The sequence below is a fragment of the Genypterus blacodes genome, unplaced genomic scaffold, assembly GCF_046128005.1.
Source record: "Genypterus blacodes isolate CSIRO-AG114 ecotype Tasmania unplaced genomic scaffold, CSIRO-AGI_Gbla_v1 ptg000017l_1, whole genome shotgun sequence".
NCBI classification, from domain to species: domain Eukaryota; kingdom Metazoa; phylum Chordata; class Actinopteri; order Ophidiiformes; family Ophidiidae; genus Genypterus; species Genypterus blacodes.
Window position 1 is genome coordinate 750,142 of NW_027466831.1, and position 25,439 is coordinate 775,580.

Below are 25,439 nucleotides of genomic sequence, written 5' to 3' on the forward strand. Positions count from 1 at the left end.
CCCGCAGCACAGCTGTGGCGTCTGCAGTTTACCCAGCAGACAACTGGCACACAGTGAGAAAACAAATGACTGCAGAGAGAGCGAGGCAAGATCATAACTACTTTCTTTGAATACTCCATAAGCTCTTAGCTTTTGGCAGGCAGGGATGAGGAAGGTCACAGACATGAAAAGGGAAGGTGACAAAGACAGGGAGAGAAAGAGAGCAGGAGAGAAAGACAGAAGGGGCACAGCGGCTAAGGAAAGAAAAAAGCAAGTGGGTGAGACAGAAATAACGGGTTGCCATGACTCAATCCAATCTCAAATCTCAGGGGACAGCAGCCATGTGTGTCCTGATAAATGAACTTACTATGGCCTTGTAGAGAAGGATGGATGGATGGATGGATTTATGGATGGATGGATGGATGGATGGATGGTGTTGCAGGACATATTTTCACTACATTCCTCTTCATGCTGCGGCATAACTTTGAAACACGTGAGCATTGCAATGCAGTACTAATGCAAGTAGTTAAGTGGTAGTAATTAAATATCATATAATTATATCATAATTACATTAACAACCTGCCAAGGTGATGAATTGGCTTACAAGGTCAGGACTTTGCTGAGATATGACATTTATGAGGTGAGGCAGCATGGAAGTTGTTGTACTATTAGCATTTATCTTGTAGTTGCTGCTTGGCTTGGTCTGCAATTGTCTTGGGATTGTACATTTCTACCGTCATACTATTTTAAATTCGAGTTGTCACAGTTTTATTTGACAAGATAATTAAAACAGCATTTGCCACACAGGAAGATGAAGATAATACTTTGTCCTCTTTTGTTCTGTTGCGCAAAACCATGTGTGATTGTACTGACTCTAATATAACAGCTGTCACCGTAGAACTTTTGATTTAATTCTTTTAATACAAACCAATAAAGCATGTCATCTAATTTGATTGTTTTCCCAAATTCAGATGCTGGATTTTACAAAGAGCAGCTGGGGACGAGACCAGACACTGCACACCGAGACTAGACACCGAGAAACAAATTCTTAAGAGAATAAAGCAAATGTGGGCAAAACCTCCAAGACGCGTTTGCATTTATGGAGCACAGGATGTTTCCTTACACATCTACACGGTACATAATGTTTTTGGTGAATTATGAATTATCCATCACATCCAGCAAAATAGCATGCTACCAGCCGGTGAATTTACCATAACTACGTCATTTAAATTAAACTTAATTTCACTGTAAAGACTTAATTGGCTTGAATGATCAATCTCGCCAACTGGTTTGGAGTTGTGCTGCATACAGAATAACACCATGTCTGCGCACATCTATTGGAATTCCATTAGGCATAATTTGAATGAAATGAATACATAAATAAATAAAAGGCCACTAAATCAAACACAATGTTGTAATTTTTGGAATAAGTAGTGTGGATATTAAACACAAACTTGGAACTTAAGAATAGAAAGTAAATCAATGAGTTCTTAAAGTTATGGAAGACCAAACAGAAACTCTGTGATGTGATGATGATGTCACAGATTACGCCCAGTACCATTTTTAAGTATTAAGCACAGCAAAATACCACAATAATTATCTCCAGAGGACTTGTATTGGCAAGTGAGAGGAAACAAGTATTGAACAACAGGCAGTGAGAATGAGGAATAAAAATGCATGACAAAGTTACTCTGTTTCTGTGTACATAAGGTCATTGTTTTGCTTCTTACCCAAGAGCCTTGATAAGCTCCAGGCTCATTGCTCTGAGTTTGCTTTGGACTCTGTCTATCCTCTAGTGGTCAGAATCACTAAACACAGCTTTGGTTTCTGCACTGACAAATATTTAATGCCTGTATCCCAAAGTTTGTCCCTGTATCATCATTGTTCATTCATCAACCTACAGTGTTAAACACAGACTTGCACTACACTATGAGAGACCCAGTGTTGAGGTTCAGCTCACCACAAAACTCATTACCACTACAACACACACCGCAACAATCGGGTAATCAGAGCTGTTTAATCACATTACGAAGCTGCCCATTGAAGCAGAAATGTTCCAAACATTGCTACAAATACACACGTCTGTGTTTTAGGCTATTTGGAGAAACAAATTGGACGACTGTCAGGTACGCAGTCAGAAAATCATACACATCTACTTTCAGTCTAATGATGTTCACCCTCCTCTAAGGATAACTGTCTAGCTCTTAAATGCATGTAGTGTTTGGACATGCTACTTGACCCAGGCCTGCTCTGCAGTAACCCTCTGACATTGCGCCACAGCAGTGACGTGTACTGGAATGGTGATTAAGTGTGTAAGCACTTTCAACCGAGGGCAACGAGCTGACAGATCCTCTGGACTGTGGAAATAACTGACTCCAGTGACACCCATACACACAAGGGACAGGGCCCATGTCTCTACATCTTACCGATTGCAGTAGTGTTCAAAAAATAATAATAATTACCCTGGTAACAAGCCAGAGGCACCCATCAGCCTCACACTCTTCTTACAAACAATGAAACCATTGATCCTATGATGGTTCACATTGCAACAATTCCCTCATGGAGTCTCCTATGGCGTGAAATTGAGTTTATCTTCTATTTATTGTAGCTGAAACTGACTGTGGTAAAATGCATTTCATTTTTATGATTTAAAATTCTGACTGTCCAATGTTTTGTGATAAAATGGTAAGTCAGCGTATATCTTCACCTTTGCAATTACCTAACAGAGCCCTCCAACAACCTCCCAACCATGAATTATTGCCCCTTTCCAAGCAAAAGGAGAGAGAAAGATGAGCAGTGGTCCAGAGGGACAGGAAGGTCTGGTGTAATTCCTGAATACCAGCCCAGCCCCATGGGGATCCATGACCTGCATCTCTGGCCTGCTGGTCTCTGCCTCCATTACTTTTATAAATGGAGCACATACTGCTCTCCAAATCAGACCAAAATAACACAAACACAAACGAAATCATGTAAGTGGCCCGGGCACCAAGTAGCTCTTATTTTCTGGTGGCAATGATTTAGTGTGTCAGCCAATGTCCAATAAATTATCACACTGGCCTAATACAAAACCAGCCACTGCTCCACTTCTCAGAAATTCAGTTGGTATAACAACATTTTTTAAGACGGGAAACTTTGCTACACACTATCATTTAGTAAACTGTCACCTCTGAGTGCAGCCGTTACATGAGCACAGCACAGGCCCCAGAGATTTGGTTGCCCACAGGTCCTAGTGGTGAGCCTCGAGTGGAAATTAAGTCGGAATGATGAAACTAAGTGCAACGTCATGATAGACAGTCTCTCTCTGACGTACGCAACGTGCAACACACACACAGACAGTCAGACAGACAGTCACACAAAGATAAAGATAAGAGGAGAGACAGAGGCAGATGGCATCTTCGGGAATGAATACAGAATAACTAAATACAGAACATCACCCTGCCAATCTGTCCACCACCAAATTACTAAAAAACCCTGTTAATCCTCCCCGCTGATGTTTTTGAACATCATTACTTGCGTTGGCAGACATTTTCTCTTACAACAAACTCAACACATTGTACTAAGATTCGGGAGACAAATATATTGAAAGTCAACAATCTGGTGTTGATACTGGTGCTGAAAATGTCGGAACAATACCCAGGCTTAATCATTAGATTAACAGTTAATAAGTTTTAACAACCCAGGTAATGTGAATTTGTCTGTTCCCCATCCTCTAGTACTAAAACCTTTACAGTCATTATAGGACATGCACATCATGCGGTATTTACCAGGTTCAATAACAACCTGAAGGCAAAACACACGTGAGCTGCAGCTTTTTCATTGCTTGCTTGGTAACATTTGTCACACGAGCTTTATCAAGGTTGTTGCTTTTCTCCTGAATGGGTATAACCTTATGATCAGTGACTATATTGATACAAATGAAATCTCCAGCGTAGGAGGTGGCTGGGCTGTGTGCTGCAGAGCAACTTGTGGTTGCACGAGTCACTGGATGTGCGGCCTGTGATGGATGTGTCATTGTCAGAGTTGCGCGGTGGAGGCGAACATTCTTCCCCTGCCTGCTGATGCTTCCTCTCCTCCCCTCTCCCCCGTTCGTCCCGCATTAGTGTCACTGGGGTCTGCCTGGGAGCCTGCCTGCCTGCATGTGAGGAGGATTTTGTCACTTTCTATCAATTGGTTTTAAACCATTACACGCACACACACACACACACAAACCTCCCCCACAACACCCCCCACCCCCCCGCCACCAATTTGCAGACATGATTATATAACTGCACGGGGACTGAGAGCGGTCCACTCCCCCTGTTGCGATGTGTTCTCTCACACAGTATTCACACGAAAGGGCACACACTAACTATATGCTCGACGCCCTCTATCACACGCGCAACACGGAATGTTACGTAATTCGCTGGGTTCCCGGTCTTTTTTATCATATCGGAAGGGACTACGACTCCTGAGAGCCTCAATGAAAAGGAAAGATTGCCACTGCCCCCTGTTGTTTCTGCCGGGAACTGCAGGTGTCTGGATCACTGCAGCACCATTGATTTCTCACATGCAACCTCCCAAATCCAGAGGGTGAGAGAACCCATGACAGAAATATACCTGTATCACATCTTCCAAGACAGACTAAAGTATCTATTGTATACTAACATTCATATTTTGTTGAAATGCGTCTGCCTGCTTTGAGTACTTTGCAGCTGCACATATCATTGTCTGTGTGTGCCTTCTAGTGTCTGGGCAATGCCACTACACTTCTCTGCTGCCATAAAACAATTGAATGGATAAAAGCCTACGATCATTTATTCAATTTAAACTGCTCTTGTGAAAAATAGGGCCTGGACATACATAGGTAATGCTCTATGAGATGTATTGATCTCAGATGTATTGATGGTTCCCCTTTGACAGAAAAAGGAATAACAGTGTGAGTGATGGTGGAGACGCTATGGCATTTAATGGATAGCTAGATTACAAATCAATGCCCTATCCGGGGGAGCAAAATGCAGCCGTTCAATGACATTACTGTAGAAGGCGGGCAGATGGAAAGACGGAGAAGGGTAAGTGGAAGGTTAACGGATGTTAGACAATGATAAAGGAGCAAGAGAAGCGAGCGGGAAGGTGGAATCCAATCACGTGATCAGGAGCCTTTTCTATACTGTAACTGAATGAACAACAATACATCATTATACAAAACAATCAGACTTTCTGGTCCAATACAGATGTAATACCAGTTGGCCAGTCCATATTCATTAAACCTTTTCTCCTGTAAAAGTGAAATCCACAAAGAACATTCCCTGCCGCACCCAGCTGTGATGTGTGTGGACATAGGAAGCAGGAATGTAGTCACACATCTCACTTCTATGAGGTTCAGAGATTATAACTGATTTCTCTTTCATTTAAGATTGCCTATCAATGTTATTACTGTATATAACTCGTTGATTCATTTTTCCACAATGGGTGAGCTTGTTTATCTGGATACACACATATGCTACAAACTAGTGTGACCCATATCCATAGTTGCGCTGTCACATACTATACCAAGACGTTCTCATGGTTTATTTCATATTCATCCCAGAAAACACACACACACACACACACACACACACACACACACACACACACACACACACAGTCAACCTCTTTGTCATAGGGGCACAATTACAATGGGCCACTGCTGGATAAAAGTTTAAGTCTATGTTTGGGCAAATACTACTACTGCTACTACTAACAACAACAACAACAACAACAACCACAACAGTGTCCCTGTCGTAATGGAAACACACACTGCTTGTCATGCAGTCCAGGTCTGCTGTGCTCCATTCTTGATTTTGATGAAGACAGGCCAGCATGAAAGATGACAACACAACAAGCTGAACGCAGAGTAAAGCTCTGTTTAAATTAGCTGTGGATGAGGGAACATTTGTAATTGCACACTCTTGTTATGATCTAATTCCACAGTACAAAGGTTTAGAATACACAACAAGACTGGAATAGAGTGAGTGGCAAAGTCAGTATACCAGATTAAACAATATCGATTAAATGCCAAGTTGGCCTGTACTCTTGAACCAAGACAGTGTTTTATGTCAAATACATACGTGTACGTATTTCTAAGCTGTTTGTGTAACCTTTTTAAAACACTTAAATTTGGAGAGAAGAAATTTCAAACTTTATATATAATGACAAAGCTTAAATATGAGTTTGACAGCTGACGTAAGGTCTTGAAAGCCCCCAGTGCTTTGGCAACTATGAAGCGAGAAACACTGAGCCCATCTGCAGCCTGTCACGCTGAGCCCAGCCAATCTCATGAAAACATACAGTATCCCTCTATACCCCTGCAAGGTCAAGGGCACCCAGCAGGCCAACAGCAGCCACGTCTTCCTGCAGCCATCATCACCATCAGCACACTGGCTGGCTAAAGTGACTGAGCCAACACCTGCTTCTGGATCGATAGAAACAGGATCACCAGTCTAAGCTAAGGGGGAGATAATTTAGATGGTCAGCCTGCTAAAATAAGAACAAAACTGAAGGCGGTTTCAGCACACAGTAAAAGAATTGCAGAAAGGAGGGAAAATGCCAACAACAGGATAATTACATTGACAGACTTGGGCTTGTATTCACATACACAAAAGCCCAAACACACCGAAACAAATCACACAACAAACAATGATACGGTTCTAATCAAGTCATAGGAATGCCAAATCAATTCATCATCACTTTGATTAAATTAACAGGACAGCGTTGTAATACTGAGCTTACATAATCAGTCTCACACCTAATTTAGTACATTTGCATGTAGAAAATGTCATGTTTTCCAAGCTACAGTGACCAAATCAGTAATGGATAAAATATCACACCACCCAAAACGAGAGATTGATTTCATAACGGCACTTGTTATGAAGTGTTTTCTCCCCACTGCAAGTCCATTTGTGAAACAACTCTGGTGAAAATGTAGTGTGTCACTATGGCAACCGGCATAGTGGATGGAGTGATTTGTTCACAGGGCTGCATCTGAGCATGAGCACGCTGCACATGAAGGGAAGTCCTTCGAGAAAGAGCTCCCCTTCACTGCAGGGCAACACAAGAAGACTAGAATATTTGTTCCTACCAACACACAGCCTATCACATACATCTATTTAGATTATATTTCTGTCCGGTAGAATGATTGATTCACACAAGGGCATTTGTTCCCCAAAGTAAAGGTGGATAAATACTAAAGGAGGTATGTGAAATGCTAATTCACCTGCACAGAATCTGATGGTGGAACGTATTGACCCTGTGGAGGATTCTGTAGCCATGTGTGAAAACGAATTGGAGGCCTGACCGGTAATGACCAGTTACTATTCTTCACCCCAGTGGCCAGCTGCTTTAATAGTGCCGATCTATCAGCACCGTTTCCCTGCAGCATCCTCCCTGCTTCAGCATGACCAAACAAATTACACACACACACACACACAAACACACACACAGTGAACCACAACAATCAACAGGATAAACCCCTTGCTGAACTATGAATCAGTTCCTTTACCACTGGTCATTCCAACAGCCAACCAACAACAGTACAAAAATAAATGAATGTATGTCACAATATCTGTAATGTTCACAAAGTAAACAATTATAGGAGAAAAGAGAGAGAAAAGAAAGCCCAATTATATACATTAGAAAGGTTATGTGGTGCAAAGAATAAAGGAATGCAGCCTATTTTGCAAAGTATACCTCCTCTGCCAACCATCTATTCCTATGGAAGCCCGAATCCTGAAATCTGCAATCTCTCAATAAGGTGTATAAAACGCTGGACACAGTAGTGGCACTAACAAAGAAAAGCAAAGATGTCAAGGAAAGACTAATGTACAGGCACAATGAAGGCGGTGATGGGAATCTGCTGAGCGGGGCTGATTCATCTGAAATGTCACTAAAGTAGCAGCCATCATAGGTTTGCGCAGACTATGAATTTATGGATCCATTTGCAGACAAATCTTTATTAGCTCTTGCCTCAGCCTGAGTGATTCCATCCTCTCCACTGCTAATCATTAGTAATTGTAAATGCTGCCACTCCTGCTCCTAAGGGAACTTCAGCCAGGATTATATGTCCTGCTCTACTGAATGTGATGGAGATAATCAATCGAATGAGCTTGATTATTTCTGACAGGTGATGTTGATGGGAAATACATTGATTGAAGAGATTCTACTGACTTATTTTCTACCAATGATTATATTCCCTCCTTCACAGAAATGCTCTTGCCTCATTATACATTACACTTAAGATACCAGACTTTTCACATTTACTTCAAAAGACACACTAAAAACTACCACCTGCTGGTCAAGTACTTTGTGTCCAATCAGAACATTTTACTGTTGATATGGGTATAAAGAAACACGTGTATGCAACAGTGGAAGCAGCATGTCTGGATCAGGCCACATAAGCGGGACATAAGACGAATAGATACAAGACAGCAATATACATATATATATAAGTTATACATTTATAATTCACTTCGGTTTCCATGTCAATATACAACTGATCACGCAGGCGAGTTCATTATTGTTGCGCAGTTGTATGCATGGCACTGCCTGCGTTATCACGTATGTATGTATGTATGTATGTATGTATGTATGTATGTATGTATGTATGTATGTATGTATGTATGTATGTGTGTGTGTGTGTGTGTGTGTGTGTGTGTGTGTGTCCATTAAAGATTCACGTCACACACACACACACACACACACACACACACACACACACACACACACACACACACACACACACACACACACACACATCTGTCCAGGCATACACATTGCTGTCACAAAGCATCAGCGTTGTTAGCATGTAGCCTGTAGCTAACGAGAAGCGTCTGGGAAAGCGGCGGAGCGTCTGCGTACCTTTGAGCACCAACACCGCCTCGCTATCGGCTGCGGCGGCGGCGGCACCCTCCGCGTCGGCGTCGCTGGTGGTCGCAGGCTCGTCCCCCTCAAACAGCTGGTTCACTTCCCCCTGGATGTCTGAGGCGCGCCGGTCGCCGTCGCTCTTGGAGACGGTGAACCTCTGGCTCATGGTTGTCGCCGGTGAGACAAGCGGCGGCGGCGGCGGCGGTCTTGGCCACGCACGGTTGCGGGATCACGAGGGTGGATAGCGACCGTGGAGCAAGTTCACAGTTCTCTGTTTAGATGTGTGCCTGCACCGTGCTGCAAGTTTGCTCCCATACACGCTGTCACCGGGCGACCGTCCGCATTTGTCCGGTAATTAGATGTGTGATACCGAGTGGACCATCTCATCAACCGGTGTCTGCTAGCTGTTGCAAATCTGGGTCCTAACGCCGATATGTAACTGACGCCACATAGCGAGAAAATGTTTAATATTTTAAAGATTTAACGAATGCAAAATGCATGTATACCTATTGCGTATCGATGTTTTTAGTTTGTCTCAACCAATTTAAGCATTTAAAGCAAAGAAACCTAATTTATTTTTTCTAGTTGCTTAGCGACTAATAGGCTGAAGATCCTCTCTGAAGCTACGGCACAGTATGTAGTCAGTATGTAGCTTAGAAAAAAGTGATTAAACAAGATCAACCTTTTAGAGTGGACGGATTGAGTGTATTTGGGAAATGCAATTAGGCACTCAGGTTTTGCATGTGAATGTGTTTACACTTGACATCTGAGCAAACAAAAATAACCTTCCAATAAAAGATTTGTTGATCTGCTTAAGGTCTGATCAGACCAAATTTTATTTAGATATTTTGATGTTCCATTCCATTTCCGGTATTAAAACAAATACATTAGCAACTAATTTATCTAATGATGACCACTTTTACCTTCAAAACTCTATTGGCAGGATAGGATGTAAGATATATTGTTTCCCTGTTAGATGTGTGTGTGACCACTTTGTTTAACACAGTAAAAGTGCAAACATCATACCAAACCCGGTTGTTTTAGTTTTTAGACAGTACATTTGACACAATTATAATCTCTATAGTCAATCAATCTCATTTTGTAGTAAGACACTAAATGCAGACAATGAATGAGACGAAATCAGCATATTATTTGTGACTCAGCAACACTGGCATGTAGGTGGATGCTTGAAAATAATTGAACTGAGAGTCTAAGGTTTAACCACGCAGTTTATTGGCATTCGCTTGCCAGCTATTGAAGTTGCTTGGGACAACCTGTTCGCAGAATACATTTGGTATATGTGCTGATAATCTCACTGTATCTTTCGACCAGATAACCTATTATATCAAACAGATCAGCAACTATGGAAGTTTCATCTGTGGAAGGTTTGCAGGTTTCATCTGTACATGGGAGCAGAAAGGCAGGAAAGGTAAGAATACAAAAAAACATTAAGATTGAATAGCTTTTTCTTGTGAACACAACAGGCATTCTATTATTACAACATCTGTGGCTCTGAAGATGACTTATCGTTACAAAGCATCTTGTTAAGTGTGTTTTCTCTTCTCTGGTACTTATTTTCTATACTGAATATTCTGTATCTGAGTTTAGTATCCTCTAAACTGTTTTCAAGATAGCCACGTTTCTTAGTCAATATAAGGAATATGTTTTTTTCTGAAAATCACAAATCACAAGTATTTTTTGATTATACTGACTGCAATTACATATTTCCTTATTGCAGATGTTCCGGCTTGTCAAATAATGGTGTAGCTAATCATTTCCATTCCATTTGTTTGTGGCTGTGTCAAAGTCCTGGAATTGAACTGACTGGCACACACAGATGGAACAGGGCAAACATTCATGTTAGGTTATCTCTGTACTTTTGCTGCTTTGATCATGAGTCCTATCAAAAAGGAGCCTCCTTTGGTGGATCTGCTGAATAGTCTCACCGTTATCTGTGCCAATGGTCTGAGGTTTTGACATTCCAAAACATTCTGCCTGTTTGTCAAACTCCTCCAGCTCTGCAGCAGTTATGTTCTTTCTCCGACCTGTTGAAGTAACACATTTACCGTGTGCAATTAATGAAAGTCTTTCTGTTTCTGTCGATGAAGATCCCTACATGATGTATCTATTCATCTGTCACCACTGTAAGATCACAAATTATATTTTATATTTGTATATCTATATTCTGTACACTGACACATTCATTAAAACTAAGACTGTGGCAAACGATTAGTATACACTACTTCAGTATAATCCAGCTGTCACAAACTCACCATAAAAAATGAAACAATGTTTTGATTGATCAATTATTGTTAAGGATGTCTAGTCTGGCTTTAGGGAGTTAAGCATTGTAATAATTGACTTATTGGTATCTTTTCTTTTTGGTATCCTTACTCATCAGTGTTATGATTGACACTACGTCAGTCACATGTTCTCTGATGACCATGCAGTCCCGACATCCAGTTGAAAGCAAACTGTCACTATCTGATGGTAATGAGACAATAGTTAGACAGAAAAACACTCAAACACTTGATTAGAAATGCACATTAGTATTTTATCAGTCCTTACCTTCACCATCGGCTGATATAACAGTACCGTTATAGAAAACTGCCTCCTTTGCATTGTCATTGTAGCAGTATCCAAAGCTACACAAAAGTATACAGTATGGTAATGGGTGTATGTAGTATAACTTTATGCACCATCTTGCTTTGTAGGTTGTACTTCAACAAAATATCCATCATTGCAAGTAAAATCGAAGCCTACTTACAGTCTAAGGGTCATGTTGGCCATGTAGCTGTTTGGTTTGTCTGTTGCGCTTATTTCAAATGCAAGACTTGACATTAACAACTGAGCCAAACCAACTTTGAGAAGACAGCTGTCTGACGCAACTGCTGTCAAGTACCAGGTCCCAGATATCTGGAAATGATAGAATAATTTTTGAGGGTTTTGGCTGCACTACAAATTAGCATACACCATTTCAGTTCATTCCAAATACAAAAATTTGAAAAGTCTGGACACAAGAGAGTAGTATATGCACAGACTTACATCTGGACCTTTGTCGACTGGTTTCATAAGTTGCTCACAAGTGTTCATCGGTGCCATCTGGCACACTGTGATGAGACTGAAAGCAACAATGGCAACGCACAAAGTCTTCATGGTGGCTCAGTATGTTGGGCTAATCACTATCTCATTCCAGTCTGAATTTATACAGATCACTGACCAATTATTTCAGCAGCTCAACCATCCACCCACACCAGAGGCAACACAATTCCAGCTGTTGACCATTAAGTTTGATGTAAAACAAACATGTTTTGGACCCATTGAGTAAAGTTTGCATAGGGCTTTCGACTTTGGAATACAGTGATCCTGTCAATATGCAGAGAATATGTACTGAATAATATAAACGCAACACTGAAATAGATTCATTTAGCACTTATCTATTCATATGTGTATATGTTAGTCACGTCCCCCCAAAAAGAAGATTGCATGAAATGAACTGAGCACTGATCTGTATCTTATGTTACCACCTCATGATCAAATTGCTGATTGATTGCAGCCAGTGGAATATTCTCCAACACCTCTTCATTAGCTGCATGAGGTTGTTGGATACTGTTGACATTTTAAACTACAAGGAATGTTCTGCAGATCCTTGCAACATGGGGCCGTGCAGTGTCACTCTGAAACATGACCCACCACCCACCACCACCATAGGCTACTCTGTTCACACAGTTGACATCAGCAAACCGCTAACCCACCAGACCCCATACACACTGCTTGGTATCTGCTTTGTACACCATGGATGAGCCCTTGCCCGCTCACATTGATTGTTATGCCAAACTGCAGACTAAGATCAAAACCCTTGGACACAGGTCTTCGTCATCATTCAGCATGTTGAGGTGATCACTGAACTGTCTGTCTACTAATGCCCTATTTTTTCTACAGCTCAACCACCCACTCACCCAGAACTGGCACAAGACTAACCAGAACCTTGAATATTATCAATTCCGGTAAGTCATGTTTGGTTGTCAAACAAACTGTTGGATTAAAAGGGCGAGGCATTGAAGGGAGGTTTGGGTTAACAGAGAAAACTCAGTTGAGATGACAGGAGGGAGGTTTTGTGGTAATTCATACGTTCAAAATAGTCATAAGAATATTCAGCCTTTGGGGTTAATTTAATATGCATTTATGGAAATAAAATTTACAGATAAAAGTATAAAAGTTCTTTATAAGCATAAGGAGGGGACAGCTGAGAATTGGGACACACCATACCTGCCATATATTCACTACACTTGCACTAGTTGAGCGACTGCTGGCAGGAAGTCTGTTTGTGGTCATTTTACGGCTCAAACATACCTGTATTGATTTCCCTCATTCTGCTTAGCGAGGCGAAGCAATACGGACGCAGTCGAAGTTCCAGTCTCACTTGTTTTATCTGCTTTGCAGGTTAGTAACGGTTTGTGAGAAATATGTCATGTTACTTAATACAAAGTTTGAATGAAAGCATTTTTACAATTTGAATATAAAGAAAATTGGACAGTTGTATTTACAGTGTTGCCAGTCGTGTTGTTTCAAGGTTTGCACTCCCGCCACATGTTAGAAGGCACGCTTGAGCTCCATGAATGTGTTTTCAATGCCAATATCTTTAATTCCTTAACCAGTGACTTTGACTGTTATCAGTGGCACTCATGCCACTTTAGATTTATTTATTTGTAATAGTATATATATATATATATATATATATATATATATATATATATATATATATATATTTTATTCTGTCGTTATTGAGTCTGGTCTGCACTTTTATTCCATTTTCTTTAATGTTAGCACAAATTGCACAATAGCACTAAATTCAATTCAATTTCAATATGCTGCTGTTGTTGTCACGTCACAAAGAATTTCAATTTACAGTACCCTGTGTTTTACTGTGCAAATGACAAATTAACTTGAAACTTGAAACTTGATATGTGTTTTTATAAATGTGTTGCTAAAATGTTGTGCACTTGAAAGTTAAAATGTTGCAGTATGATCAAAGCTCATGCACTATTTAGTCGAACAACTTGTTATTTTGATGTGGGTTGTTGCCCTACAATTACACATCAGTAGAGACTGAAGTAATTTGCTATATTTATTTGTCCAAATAAATATCGAGGAGGAATGGGGAATAGTTAATGATAGGATGGAACAAATATGTTTTGTGTAAGATTTAAGATTCTTTATTAATCGTCATTTTGCATGCAATTCCCAGCAAATCGCATGCAATTGAAATTTATCTTGCACCCCCTCATATCACACACACACAAACACATGCATCACAGAGGGGGTGTTAAGGGTTCAGTGCCTTGCTCAAGGGCACCTCGGCAGTGCCCTGGAGGCAAACTGGCAACTCTCCAGCTGTCAGTCCACTTTCTTGGTCCATACGGGACTCGAACCGGCGACCCTCCGGTTCCCAAGCTGAATCCCCTATGGACTGAGCCACTGCCGCCCCAAAGAAACCAAACAAGCATGCTCATGTCAGTAATGTACTGACATGAATTCTGCTGAGCGAGGCAATACGGACGCAAAGTTATATTTATAATAATATAATAAAGGGTAGTAAGCTTGTTCAACCGATTGTTGGCTCCAATGTCATTGAACTCATTATAGACAGTGAGTTGAAGCATTCAGACGCTACTGTAATGCTGGGTGATGCAGTGAAGGTTGTATTACCTGGTCTCTGGCACACTGTACATTTATGTTTTTCTACACAACCCGTATCCGCAACACTCAATGCTCCCGCCATACTCTACGTAACTCCAGGCTCTCTCACTCGGTCCACACACACATACACACTGAGCCACGACACCTGCGTCCCTCCTCTTAAAGGAGCCACGCACTCTTCAACAGTTGTTAAGACAAAGAAGGAAAGGATCAACATACCCAAACACATGTCTGCCCAAGTTGAGTGTGAGGCACACAGGCACCCAATTCAATTAAATTTTTCAACTTTATTTGAATAGTGCCAAATCACAAAAAAGGTTATCTTGACGCACTTTACATACAGAGCATTTAAAGAAAGAAACCCAACATTCCCCCTTGAGCAAGCAGTGGCAAAGAAAAACTCCACTTTAAGAGAGAAGAAACCAGGATATGAGACCAAGTAACACCATGTACTGGTGGTACCTGCAAGTGTTCCATATAGAACTGCAAGAAACAAGTGCAAGGACGACTCCAGTACAGCCCTTGAACTACCAGCCTGTTGCTGTACCCGGGTACTGAATGAACTCAGAAGACCCAAGCGCTTGCATACACATACACGCACCCCATACACTCATGGACTTTTGAATGAGGTGCCTGCAAGTTAAGTTTAATTATTGGTTGATGTCGGTAATCCATTGGATTGGTTTAGAAATGTTTGATAGGGATGTGTTCTGGGTCCTGTACTTGTCTAACCTGCCCAACCAGGAACTACAAGCACAGGGAGAGAGACACAGACAGGAACCCAAGGCGGAGGGAATCGCACAAGTACACAAGACAGAGAGCAACGACAGAGACAGACCCAACAGGTATACAGATGTTTGGTAAAATTGTGTTTGATTGCTTTGGAATTAAGGATCCTGTAGTTGTGTTTCACTGGTGGCTCCTTCATTACACTTGTGTAATGCGTGAAGCCAGTAGCATCGTGTTCAGGTCATCTATTTATGTGTGTGGCTTGACTCGATTCTAGCATGTTCAGTAGGTTGTGTCACACAGGTGGAGCGTGATGGCAGTGTGCCCATTGCCTGTGAATAAAGCAGCAGGTTGTGTCTGTAATAAGTGTATACTGTGTAGTTAAAAGGGTGATTGAGGCTGAGGTATGTGGAAGATCCAGGATCATTGGCATTGCGGCTATACAGGGCAAACACAATGGTGCGGAAAGGTACAGGGAACTTCAAAGGATGAACGTCTCACCATTATTCCGACAGAGGGGCCTGGGCACCAAGATGTTTCAGACTGTGATGGACTTCTGCAAGGAGCCAGGCTTCTCCAAGGTGGTGCTGGAGACTGATGTTCTCGTACTGCTGCTATATCCTTCTATAAGAAGTTGGGGTTCACTCACATCCTCTCGCACACCAACAGAGCATGTCCATTTTGGGAGGAGTACATAGCCAAGGTGGAGGTTTTATTAATGGAAAAACACATACAGGTCTGAAAAGTTCACAGTGTTTAGTAGAGACTACACTTCTATTGTCATCAGTTTATCACAGGGGTCAGCAACCTTTTCTACCAAAATAGCCATCTGTCTGAAGCTGCAACACTTATTTCAGCCTCATAATGAAGGTAGCAGCCTTTAAGTCTAAATTAGCCGATCAATATTACTAATCACTGTAAATGAGCATTCAATTATGTTTTACCACGTGACTATCCTGCAGTGCCCTGTACGTGATTATTTGGTACTTTATCTTTGCATTTCCATTACAATAATACCATGTTTTGTTACATTTATGAAATAACAGACCAACAATAAAGAAAAGCTTTTTAAAAATGGTGTTATTTTTGTTCAATGTGAATTGGAGAAGTTCTGTTCTGTTTGACCCATCAGAGTTCATATTCCTGCACAGCAGCTCTGTCGGCTCAATATCATTTACATCCTCATCACAAGTAACGAAGTGTACTGGCGCCGAACCAAAGTCTTCGACTTGCTGACTGGTGATGTTTGTTGCCAGTTTCTTATCTCCATTTATGGCAGTGTTTGCAGGCAGCTGATGAACAGTCTATGGCTGATGAGACATATTTGTCGATAAGGTGACAGGAACAGGAACCGGGTAAACATGCCCAACCAGGAACTACAAGCACAGGGAGAGAGACACAGACAGAAACCCAAGGCGGAGGGAAGTACACAAGACAGAGAGCAACGACAGAGACAGACCCGACAGGTATACAGATGTAAAATTGTGTTTGATTGCTTTGGAATTAAGGATCCTGTAGTTGTGTTTCACTGGTGGCTCCTTCATTACACTTTGGGCGTGAAGCCAGTAGCATTGAGTTTGTTTTATTCGTGTTTGTTTTATTCATATTTGTTTTTGTTTTTTGTTTTTTTTAATACATTTAAGAACAGTAGTTGGGTTGTTGGCTGTTTACATGTTTTTGTGTCTCAGGGAACACACTTAATGGTAAAATATCTGTGTGAACAGGCATTTTACGGGGTAAATTCAGGTCATCTATTTATGCGTGTGGCTTGACTCATTCTAGCTATAGCATGTAGGTTGTGTCACACAGGTGGAGCATGATGGTAGTGTGCCCATTGCCTGTGAATAAAGCAGCAGGGTGTGTCTGTAATAAGTGTATACTGTGTAGTTAAAAGCAACCTAAATGTGTCACAGCGGAGGAATAAAGTGTTAATGTTAAATGTGTAAGTACATAACTACTACATGTGTGACAAAATATCTGAATTCTAGGGAAATTACCTCAGGGGATATATTTTTGAAGTTTTTTGAAGCCAAACAAATCTAGAGTTAAACATACATCAGGGGAGAATAAAAATGCTGTGTCAATGTCAAGTGAAAAAGTCGATGTCTCCTAAAAGTCATTTGATGACTTCAAGGGATAACTGGCATTGGAATGTTCTATTGATAAGAACAGCACGGATGAGTGAAGAGTAAGTGCCGGGTGCAGAGAAGCTTTATGTACCTGTTTTCACTTTGCACTAGTATGAGAAATGTGAACTGTGGCCATGTGCTTTGTACAGTTTGACTATGTTTATTTGTAGTTGTTCATTTATGTTTATAATGATAAAAGAAATGTGTTGTTTAGTGTATCACTTTTCTGAGGCAACATACATTTGGGGGCTTTTACATAGTGATCTTAAATTGAAGTTACTGAAGTCTGAAGTTACTTAATCTGAGGTAACTTCATTTTACTCCTCATTTTACGCGCAGCTTCGATTAGATAAACAATGGAATGGGCCTCAGTGTGGACCCTGTTCAATGACAGCACACTGGAACACATTGGCCCATGTTTCCACAGAGCCATCAGCTGCCCTGGTCACATTGGCATCACACTTGCTCTGGGCGCTCTTGGCTACCTCCTAAACTCAGTGTTAGCAGCTGTTCTCCTACCAGCAGCCTGGGTCGGCCTTTTCTACTACTGCTCCTATGAAGTGCTTTTCACCTATGCCAGGGTGACACTCGGTGCAGACATGCAGGACATCACTGGGAGCTATCTCAGCAGACCAGATGACTACTTCTGGGTGATTGAGGCTGAGGTGTGTGGAAGGTCCAGGATCATTGGCATTGCGGCTATACAGGGCAAACAGAATGGTGCGGTGGCAGTGTCTTTCGTACTGCTGCTATATCCTATATCCTGCTGCTATATCCTCCTATAAGAAGTTGGGGTTCACCCACATTCTCTCGCACATCAACAGAGCATGTCCGTTTTGGGAGGAGTACATAGCCTAGGTTGAGGTTTTATTAATGGAAAAACACATACAGGTCTGAAATAACCCTTATCTGATGGTACAATTTCAAGTATGTGTACCTAACTAAAACAAATCTCTTTTGTAAGCTACGTCCAGGAATCAAGCTCAGTGTGTTTAGGAATGAAAGGAAAAGGAGCAGGAGGTATGAGTCAACTTCAAATCCAAGACTAGTAACTAGAAATCAGTAACTTAAATGCAGCAGCTCCACAAGTCAAGTCAAGGCAACTTTATTTCTGTAGCCCACAATTATATACAATGTCTCAAAGGGTTTTAGAGGGTGTGCAATAGGGTAAAAGCACAAGAAAAGTACAATAAAGTTAAAATACAATAAAACAGGAAGCTGTCTGCAGTGTTGTATGTCGTCATCCTGTAATAACTGTACCTACAAGATCATCAAACAACACTGATGTCATCTAAAACCCTGGGATTTCATTATTGTGTCATTGCAACAGAAACTTTGCTGGCTATGGCTAGTTTCTGTCGCTCTATTTGTCATCCCATTGTTTCAATATCATGACTATTGGTTCTCTTTATGGTTTCAGTTGTCTTCTTCTCTATGGGGGGCATGTAAAGAATATAATGTGTATATGGCAATGTGCTACTCATAACGACCAAACTAACAGAACCGTGACAATGTGACTTCACTAATATCACTCCGGTACAGAACACCCCAAATGTATATGTCATTAGCTCAAGTCACCGTTTCCTTGTCTCCTTGTGCATTTTGTCCACATGTGTATCACATTTCCTAGCTCCCAATCACTATTTCTTTCCTTTTTCTATTTCTATTTCTTTCTTGTTCCCCCTTTCCCCTTCTCTCTGTGTAAAAAGACAATCCCTCAAAAATATCCCATAACTGTATGCTCATTGCCATGTCCAATAGAAGTATTCAGCAAAAAACTAAAACAACAGGCGCTGTTGAGGGTTATGTGCCTTGCTTAACATCATATCAGTGGTAAAATTGCTTATGGGGCAATCACTGATCGTTCACTTCCCATTCCTATATTTCTCTTGACAGTTTAGGAATCATGTTCATCAATGTTTAGAGAAACTGCTTACCAAACTGCTTGTTTGTACATACAGAGACATTTGGTCCTAAAGTTGTGTCCCAGCCTTTCTGGTAGACTCCCATGTTACACACCGTTTACAATTAAATATTTTGCATGTTAAACTCTGTTCATGAGCAAAGTCACGTCCTTTGGGGCTTGTTGTGTCTCCTAAAAATCAGTTTGTCTGTTGTTTTGATTGACACTGAATTAAGGTTGATGATGAGTTGATGACAAATAACCAACTTTCTTATTTACCACTCAAATCTGTATACAGCTTTTGTTTCATAGGCAGATAATGAACTGTAGAGGGCATCATTTATCTAAGTTAAGCAGAAGCACTTGTCTCATGCCAGTTTAGAACAATATTGTACTGTAAATGTAATTAACCTGTACTACTGTGCATATGTAAATATTAAAAATTAAGGCACACACATATTTGACGAGGATGATCCAGCCTGAATAAATGCAGAAACAAATTATGCGGAAACCCAAACCGAATACAGTTGTCCTAATAGTGAAATGAGAGAATGTAATTTGCAGTATTTCTTATGTTTGAGGGAGAGAGATGCTGCAGATGTTACTATGTTCTTCTTGGTAGGTTTGTCTCACAGGACACACTGATAAAAAAAACAAAAACAATAATAGCTTTTGGTTTGCTTGGTGCACCAACAATAAATCTGCCGCTATGTGCATCAGTGACTTTGCCTACTTTCACCTTCTAAAAAGAGTTTTGAACGCAGGTAACACCTTTATCTAGTCAGTACAGAGCCAATTACAGTATGACAAGCTTTTGTGATTACTAAAATCCTCGCCTAAATTAAATAGTCAGTTCACAAAAACTGTGGGTTCTATTGGTAGACCTAATATCATCACTTCAACACGATCATCGTCACTTTTAGAGGCTTTTCCATGTGTTTATGTGGGTCTGTGCGGGTCCATTCTACAGACCATGAGTCTACTGCGGGTCTGGCAGGTGCAAATTCTAGGGCTGCAGCTATCGATTATTTTAGTAATCACGTATTCTATTGATTACACCATCGTTAAGGCAGTAATCTAATTAGAAATAAATTTGCTTCATCAAAGAGCAAAACAACAAAAATGTCAGTGACCTAATTTGAATGTCATTTCACTGTTAATCATAACATTTTGATAAAAGTTAAAGCAAAAGCCTCCCTAATAAATAAATGCTTTGCAAGTTGCAAGTCTTTTCCTGTTTACATAAACTGTATCTTGTGAATTGATAAATCATGGTGCTGCTTTATCCACCTGATATGTTATACAGGTGTCATTTGAAAATTAGGAAAATAAAGAAAGTGTCACCTTCCCTAAATGCTGAAATGATTCCTCTGACCTTCCCCAAACCCCCCTTTTAAATCCCTGTACCCAAAACCAACACATGACACTTGTTTTGAGTTCATTGCTACACACATTTCAGGTGAATGACACTTGGCAGCTTTCCAAGGCAAAGAGTATGGTTGAGAAACCAAAGGTAAAGTGAATCCTGCCTGTGTTATAACACTTGGCAGTGTTTTTGTGTGTTCTATCTGTCCGTCAAAGGCTCTGAGTTCAAAACTTGTGAAAAAGCCAAACACGATGGCAATATTGAATCTGTGTCAGTGTTGAAGCGGCTGCGGGGACAAACAGACAAACATATCAAGGTTTGTACTGCTAAAGGCCTTGTATGAGGGTAAACAACCAGCATGTGTGCACTGTGTGATATTATCCACAGGGGCAAATGGTGTGTATGCTGTACCTGTACACTCACATTACTGCTGTGTACACTTCAAAATCATCATCATTAACGACGATGGCAATGATATTAATAATGATAATGTCAGGAAAATAATTGGTCTGACGGTAAATCAGGATTTAAAGTTCTTGTGGTTTATTCTGAGAAGAAATGAGAGTTCACTTAAAGTGGGTCTGTAGTATGAACTGCTGAGAGGAGCAGACCAAGGCAGAAGGGCACAGTAGCAGGGTTGATAAAGGTCAGGGTCAGGTGGGGGGGTTCACCAGCTGGGTGAGGTCAGGGAGTGACGGAATGGAACGTGTATCTGCTGTATCTAGTTTGTGATAACATTTGTAACAGGAAACATTGTGTGAGAACTTTGCATACCCAAGGTTAGTGCTTCATAAATTGCATTTTATAAATGGCGAGAGTACAACAGTGCTGTAATTTTCCATAACAAATCATAATAACAATAATAAGAAAAGAAGAAAGAAAAGAAGAAGAAGAAGAAGAAGAAGAAGAAGAAGAAGAAGAAGAAGAAGAAGAAGAAGACAAAAAGTAGATTTAATAATACTAACATGGAAAAATGACAACATCCATAATGCTCCACCAGCAATAAGACCAAAAATATGTTTTGCTCTCTGAAAAAAATACATACAATAGTAGAATAAGAGGAAAGTCCTTTCTTTTAATGAAACAAAAAAATGTTCTTTACAGGAGGTGTCAATCCTTCGTAGAAATATAAGCAAAACATATCTTTCGATACTGTCACATGTGCTGCTATACAAAAATAAATGACCACATATATTCAAGCAAAGCGTCTGCAATTCTATAGCTGATTTTGTGAAGAATAATTTAAGGTGTGGCATTTCAGATTCCCCCCCCCAAAAAAAACTGGACTCAAACAAAGGTTGAGGAAACTGAATTTTTTCAAGTCACTGGTAAACAGTATAGCGACAGAATTGACATAACAACTTTAAAGGCTTGGGAAATCTGGATAGAGATTTTGTAAAAACATTAAGATTAAAACTATTAAAACCTCAAAACATTTGGATTTTCTTTTGAAAGAAAATAACTGTAAAAATAACTATTGATGATTCTTTATCTGTACCCATTGGTGCACCTCTGAGGTTAATTTCTTCTTTAATTTAGTTATTTCTGACGATACAAGACATTTCAGGAAAGGGTTTCAATCCTCAGCTGTTTCTTTTCATAAAACAGGTAAGGGGAAATAAAAATCAATAAAAAAGAGATAATAACAACAATAATAATAATAATAATAATAATAATAATAATAATAATAATAATAATAATAATAATAGTAATAATAGGCCCCCTTTAATAGTTAGAATTGTTGAAGGATTGTCTGATGGGGCACAATGACAGTAGAGAGCTCAACCTTCTAAACTACAATCAAAACCGAACGAAAAAAACATCTCAGTGTTAAAAAGGATCAAAATTTTGCAAGAATAGGAGTAATCAGCCAAAGTGACAACTCTGAGTGCAAAGACAGAATGAGATGAGACAGCAAATATTATTTAGTACAGACTCAATAATTACCCACACAAACACATGACTAACAAATCGAACATCACATATCATTTCACAACAAGCTACCATTTGTCCTGGCAGAGGTCCGTTAATTGCACAAACAAGCACATGGAGAACTTTACACACACAGTGCTGCCAAAACGTGTAATAGCTATTTGATCAGGTCATGTTGACACAGTGACTCTTTAATGCTAAACAGGCGGGCATCTCCTTTGACTTCCTAATATGTGGTTGATATGGAATACAGCTTACACAAATAAACATGCTGATGGTGTTGTACAGAAACCTCATATCTCCAAGTTTGCCCCCCTTCCTCTTCGAACCATAAATGGACCACGGACGCAAGATGTTTTTTTGACCCCGAGACCCTTTTAGCCAAAGCATCGACAACAAAGATGACTTTGCATGGACACATCAGTTATTCACAAGTGATACTTGAGTTGGATTGGTTTCCAAATAGAAAATGCAGAAAATTCAGTGTATATTTAGACGATGATGATTTGAAGTTACAGTGATGCAAATTTAAATAACAACTGCTGCCCCACCTCCAAAAAACCAAACATGGGATTGGAAGCTGCTTTCAGGTCCGTTCATATTGGGACTGAAGGGAGACAACAACCAAATTTAAGTTGATGTTTTCTGCAGCTGCTACATTTTTTCTAGAGAATAACCACATAAAATGATGAAACAATAGTGTATTTCAACAGTGTTTATTACTATTCTATTGATCTGATTCAATTCTATACTAAAATTTCACATTTCTCACAGAACGATGCATGTAACTCTTTTTATTCCTGCTAACTCCTACTTGAACTTTTAACTTTTAACTTTTAACACACTGGATGCAAATAACACCAGTAAATCAGGCGTCCCAGAGGTTTAAATCAATGTTCAGCAGAGGCAATTCCAGTTTTACAGGTTTCTTTTGGAGAAAATGCCTTCCGTTACGCCAAGGTAATATTTACCACCCAATAAACTGTCACTGTGAGATTACAAGAGTAACTACACCACACAACTTTTACTACTGACAGACTGTTTTTCTGCTTGTCGTCAGTCACAAAAAGTGCACAACAAGTTTTCAGCTACAGATCAGAGTCCCCAGTGGGAGACCTTGAGGAGGTGGTTCAGGGAGAAATCGATAAAGTCAAATGAAATACAGTAGCAAAAACAGAGAGGACGAGACAGGGAAAGAGAGAACGCCAGAGGGACCTACAAACACACACACACACACACACGCATATCCATTGGTGTGATTAGGCAGTAAGGGATTAACGATCAGATGGGTGGCCTCGTCCATGTGTAATAACATCTCTGGAGAGGTCAGTAACTTTGTGGCCCCTCTGGCCCCTGATAATCATCCCACATGGACAAAGAGTGGCCATGTATGACCTTCTGCACACGCAAACACCACACATACTGTACACATGTAGGACATACATACAGGGAACACAGAAACATACATGTCACAGGTGAGTACCAGCATTGATTCTCTCTTAATCTGTTTGTGATGCAAATACTGTAAACTTGTATCAATCATCTTTCTCCTGTCCATTTTCCATTTGTCCATGTTCACCTGGTAATACTGTACTGTTAGCTGTCACTCTTATGTATTAGAATATTAGAACATATATGCGACACAGATACACACATTCACACACACAGAGTGCTTCAAAGTGGGAGGACTATAGGTTATTGTCATCACATCTACGCAAATAAGTGTTGAGGCCATTGTGGGCAAAGTGTGCGTGTGTGTGTGTGTGTGTGTGTGGATAGAGGGGGCATCGCTTTCACCCTATTGGCACAGAAGAGGTCGACCAGTGCATGTTTTTTTTGCGCATTCACTCATTTATCTTCCCCTCTTTACCCTCACTCAAACAGATACGCTCACACACACACACACACACTAAGGTTGCGAGAGTTCAGAGCAGGGTACACAAGGACCCCTCTGAACTCAACAAGTTGGCTCCTCTCCAACAAATATCTCACCTCAGTTGCACAGCTCATAACAATGCAGAGTCCTCCTTACCACATACACACGCATGCACAAACACACACACTCACACACACACATATGGAGCACAGAGTAATCTGCTGTCACTCTTTCCGAAACAGCCAAGGCACCCCTGCCCATATGTAGTGAATAGTATGTTAAAGCTGTCCTTTGATCAAGCAGGATGACCTCAGGCGTTCACCCGTTTTTGCCACATCAGTACACATGCTGGGCACAACCTGCAGCCTGGCACCAAAGCCAGACAGATGTAGCTAGCTGCCGTGACTGATGAGTGATTGAAGCCACATCAGACCATGTAAACACCAACAGAAGATAACAGAAAATGAGGAATGATGGAAAAGGATGGAGCGGAATCACACATGTATAGAAACCGTGTAGGTGTGGTTCTCCTGCACACACACAGCACAGTGCTGTGCGGACCTGTGTGTGCTCTTGTAGCAACAACCAACATCAAATAATATGACATCATCATTTGTAAATGGGCAGTGATTTACATTACCAATTACTCAATTCACTCCATTACTCAAAAGTAAAATAGTGGCGTTAGAAGTGCTGAGCGACTACAAACTTTTTTCTTAATGATTTCTTTTTCATTTCCCATTTGTACTGTATGAGTGTTACTCATTACTTATTTTCATTTCTCCCTTTTCTAAAGGAATAAGTAAAAAAGTGTATATAAAAGTGCAGTTGAAACTCATCACCCCAGCTTAAGTATTAAACGTAAATCCCATTTACTTGCTCAGTCCACACTTGTAAACTTTTATCACAAACACACACACACACTCTCCCAGTGAGCCGGGGTTCAGC

At 40.5% G+C, this 25,439-nt stretch overlaps 3 protein-coding genes across 3 annotated transcripts in view; all 3 read right to left on the reverse strand.

Annotated features, from left to right (window-relative positions):
* The window catches only part of slc12a5a (solute carrier family 12 member 5a), a 108,266-nt gene extending 98,971 nt beyond the window's left edge, over positions 1 to 9,295 (reverse strand). The window contains exon 1 of the mRNA XM_076141158.1: positions 8,851 to 9,295. Coding sequence (XP_075997273.1) covers positions 8,851 to 9,022 — 172 coding nt within the window. The 5' untranslated portion in view covers positions 9,023 to 9,295. The remainder of the gene's footprint in view (positions 1 to 8,850) is intronic.
* A 772-nt stretch (positions 9,296 to 10,067) lies between these two features.
* Positions 10,068 to 12,050, reverse strand: LOC142991138 (uncharacterized). Its single transcript, XM_076141157.1, has 6 exons — positions 11,902 to 12,050; positions 11,624 to 11,772; positions 11,425 to 11,501; positions 11,251 to 11,340; positions 10,803 to 10,901; positions 10,068 to 10,256 (listed from the first exon to the last, which is right to left on the reverse strand). The coding sequence occupies exons 1-6, from the start codon at positions 12,010 to 12,012 to the stop codon at positions 10,108 to 10,110; spliced, it is 675 nt and encodes a 224-aa protein (XP_075997272.1). The 5' UTR covers positions 12,013 to 12,050; the 3' UTR covers positions 10,068 to 10,107.
* An 11,284-nt stretch (positions 12,051 to 23,334) lies between these two features.
* Positions 23,335 to 25,439, reverse strand: part of cers5 (ceramide synthase 5) — a 132,255-nt gene continuing 130,150 nt past the window's right edge. The window contains exon 11 of the transcript XR_012960873.1: positions 23,335 to 23,350. The gene's annotated coding sequence lies outside the window, so the exon portion shown is untranslated. The remainder of the gene's footprint in view (positions 23,351 to 25,439) is intronic.

What these genes read in the sequence shown, in the direction of transcription:
- LOC142991138 (XM_076141157.1), bottom strand. Translation starts at nt 12,012, where the DNA reads ATGAAGACTTTGTGCGTTGCCATTGTTGCTTTCAGTCTCATCACAGTG. An exon ending in CAGTCGACAAAGGTCCAGAT is followed by an intron (nt 11,773 to 11,901) that starts GTAAGTCTGTGC and finishes TATCATTTCCAG; the next exon opens with ATATCTGGGACCTGGTACTT. An exon ending in GCCAACATGACCCTTAGACT is followed by an intron (nt 11,502 to 11,623) that starts GTAAGTAGGCTT and finishes ACTTTTGTGTAG; the next exon opens with CTTTGGATACTGCTACAATG.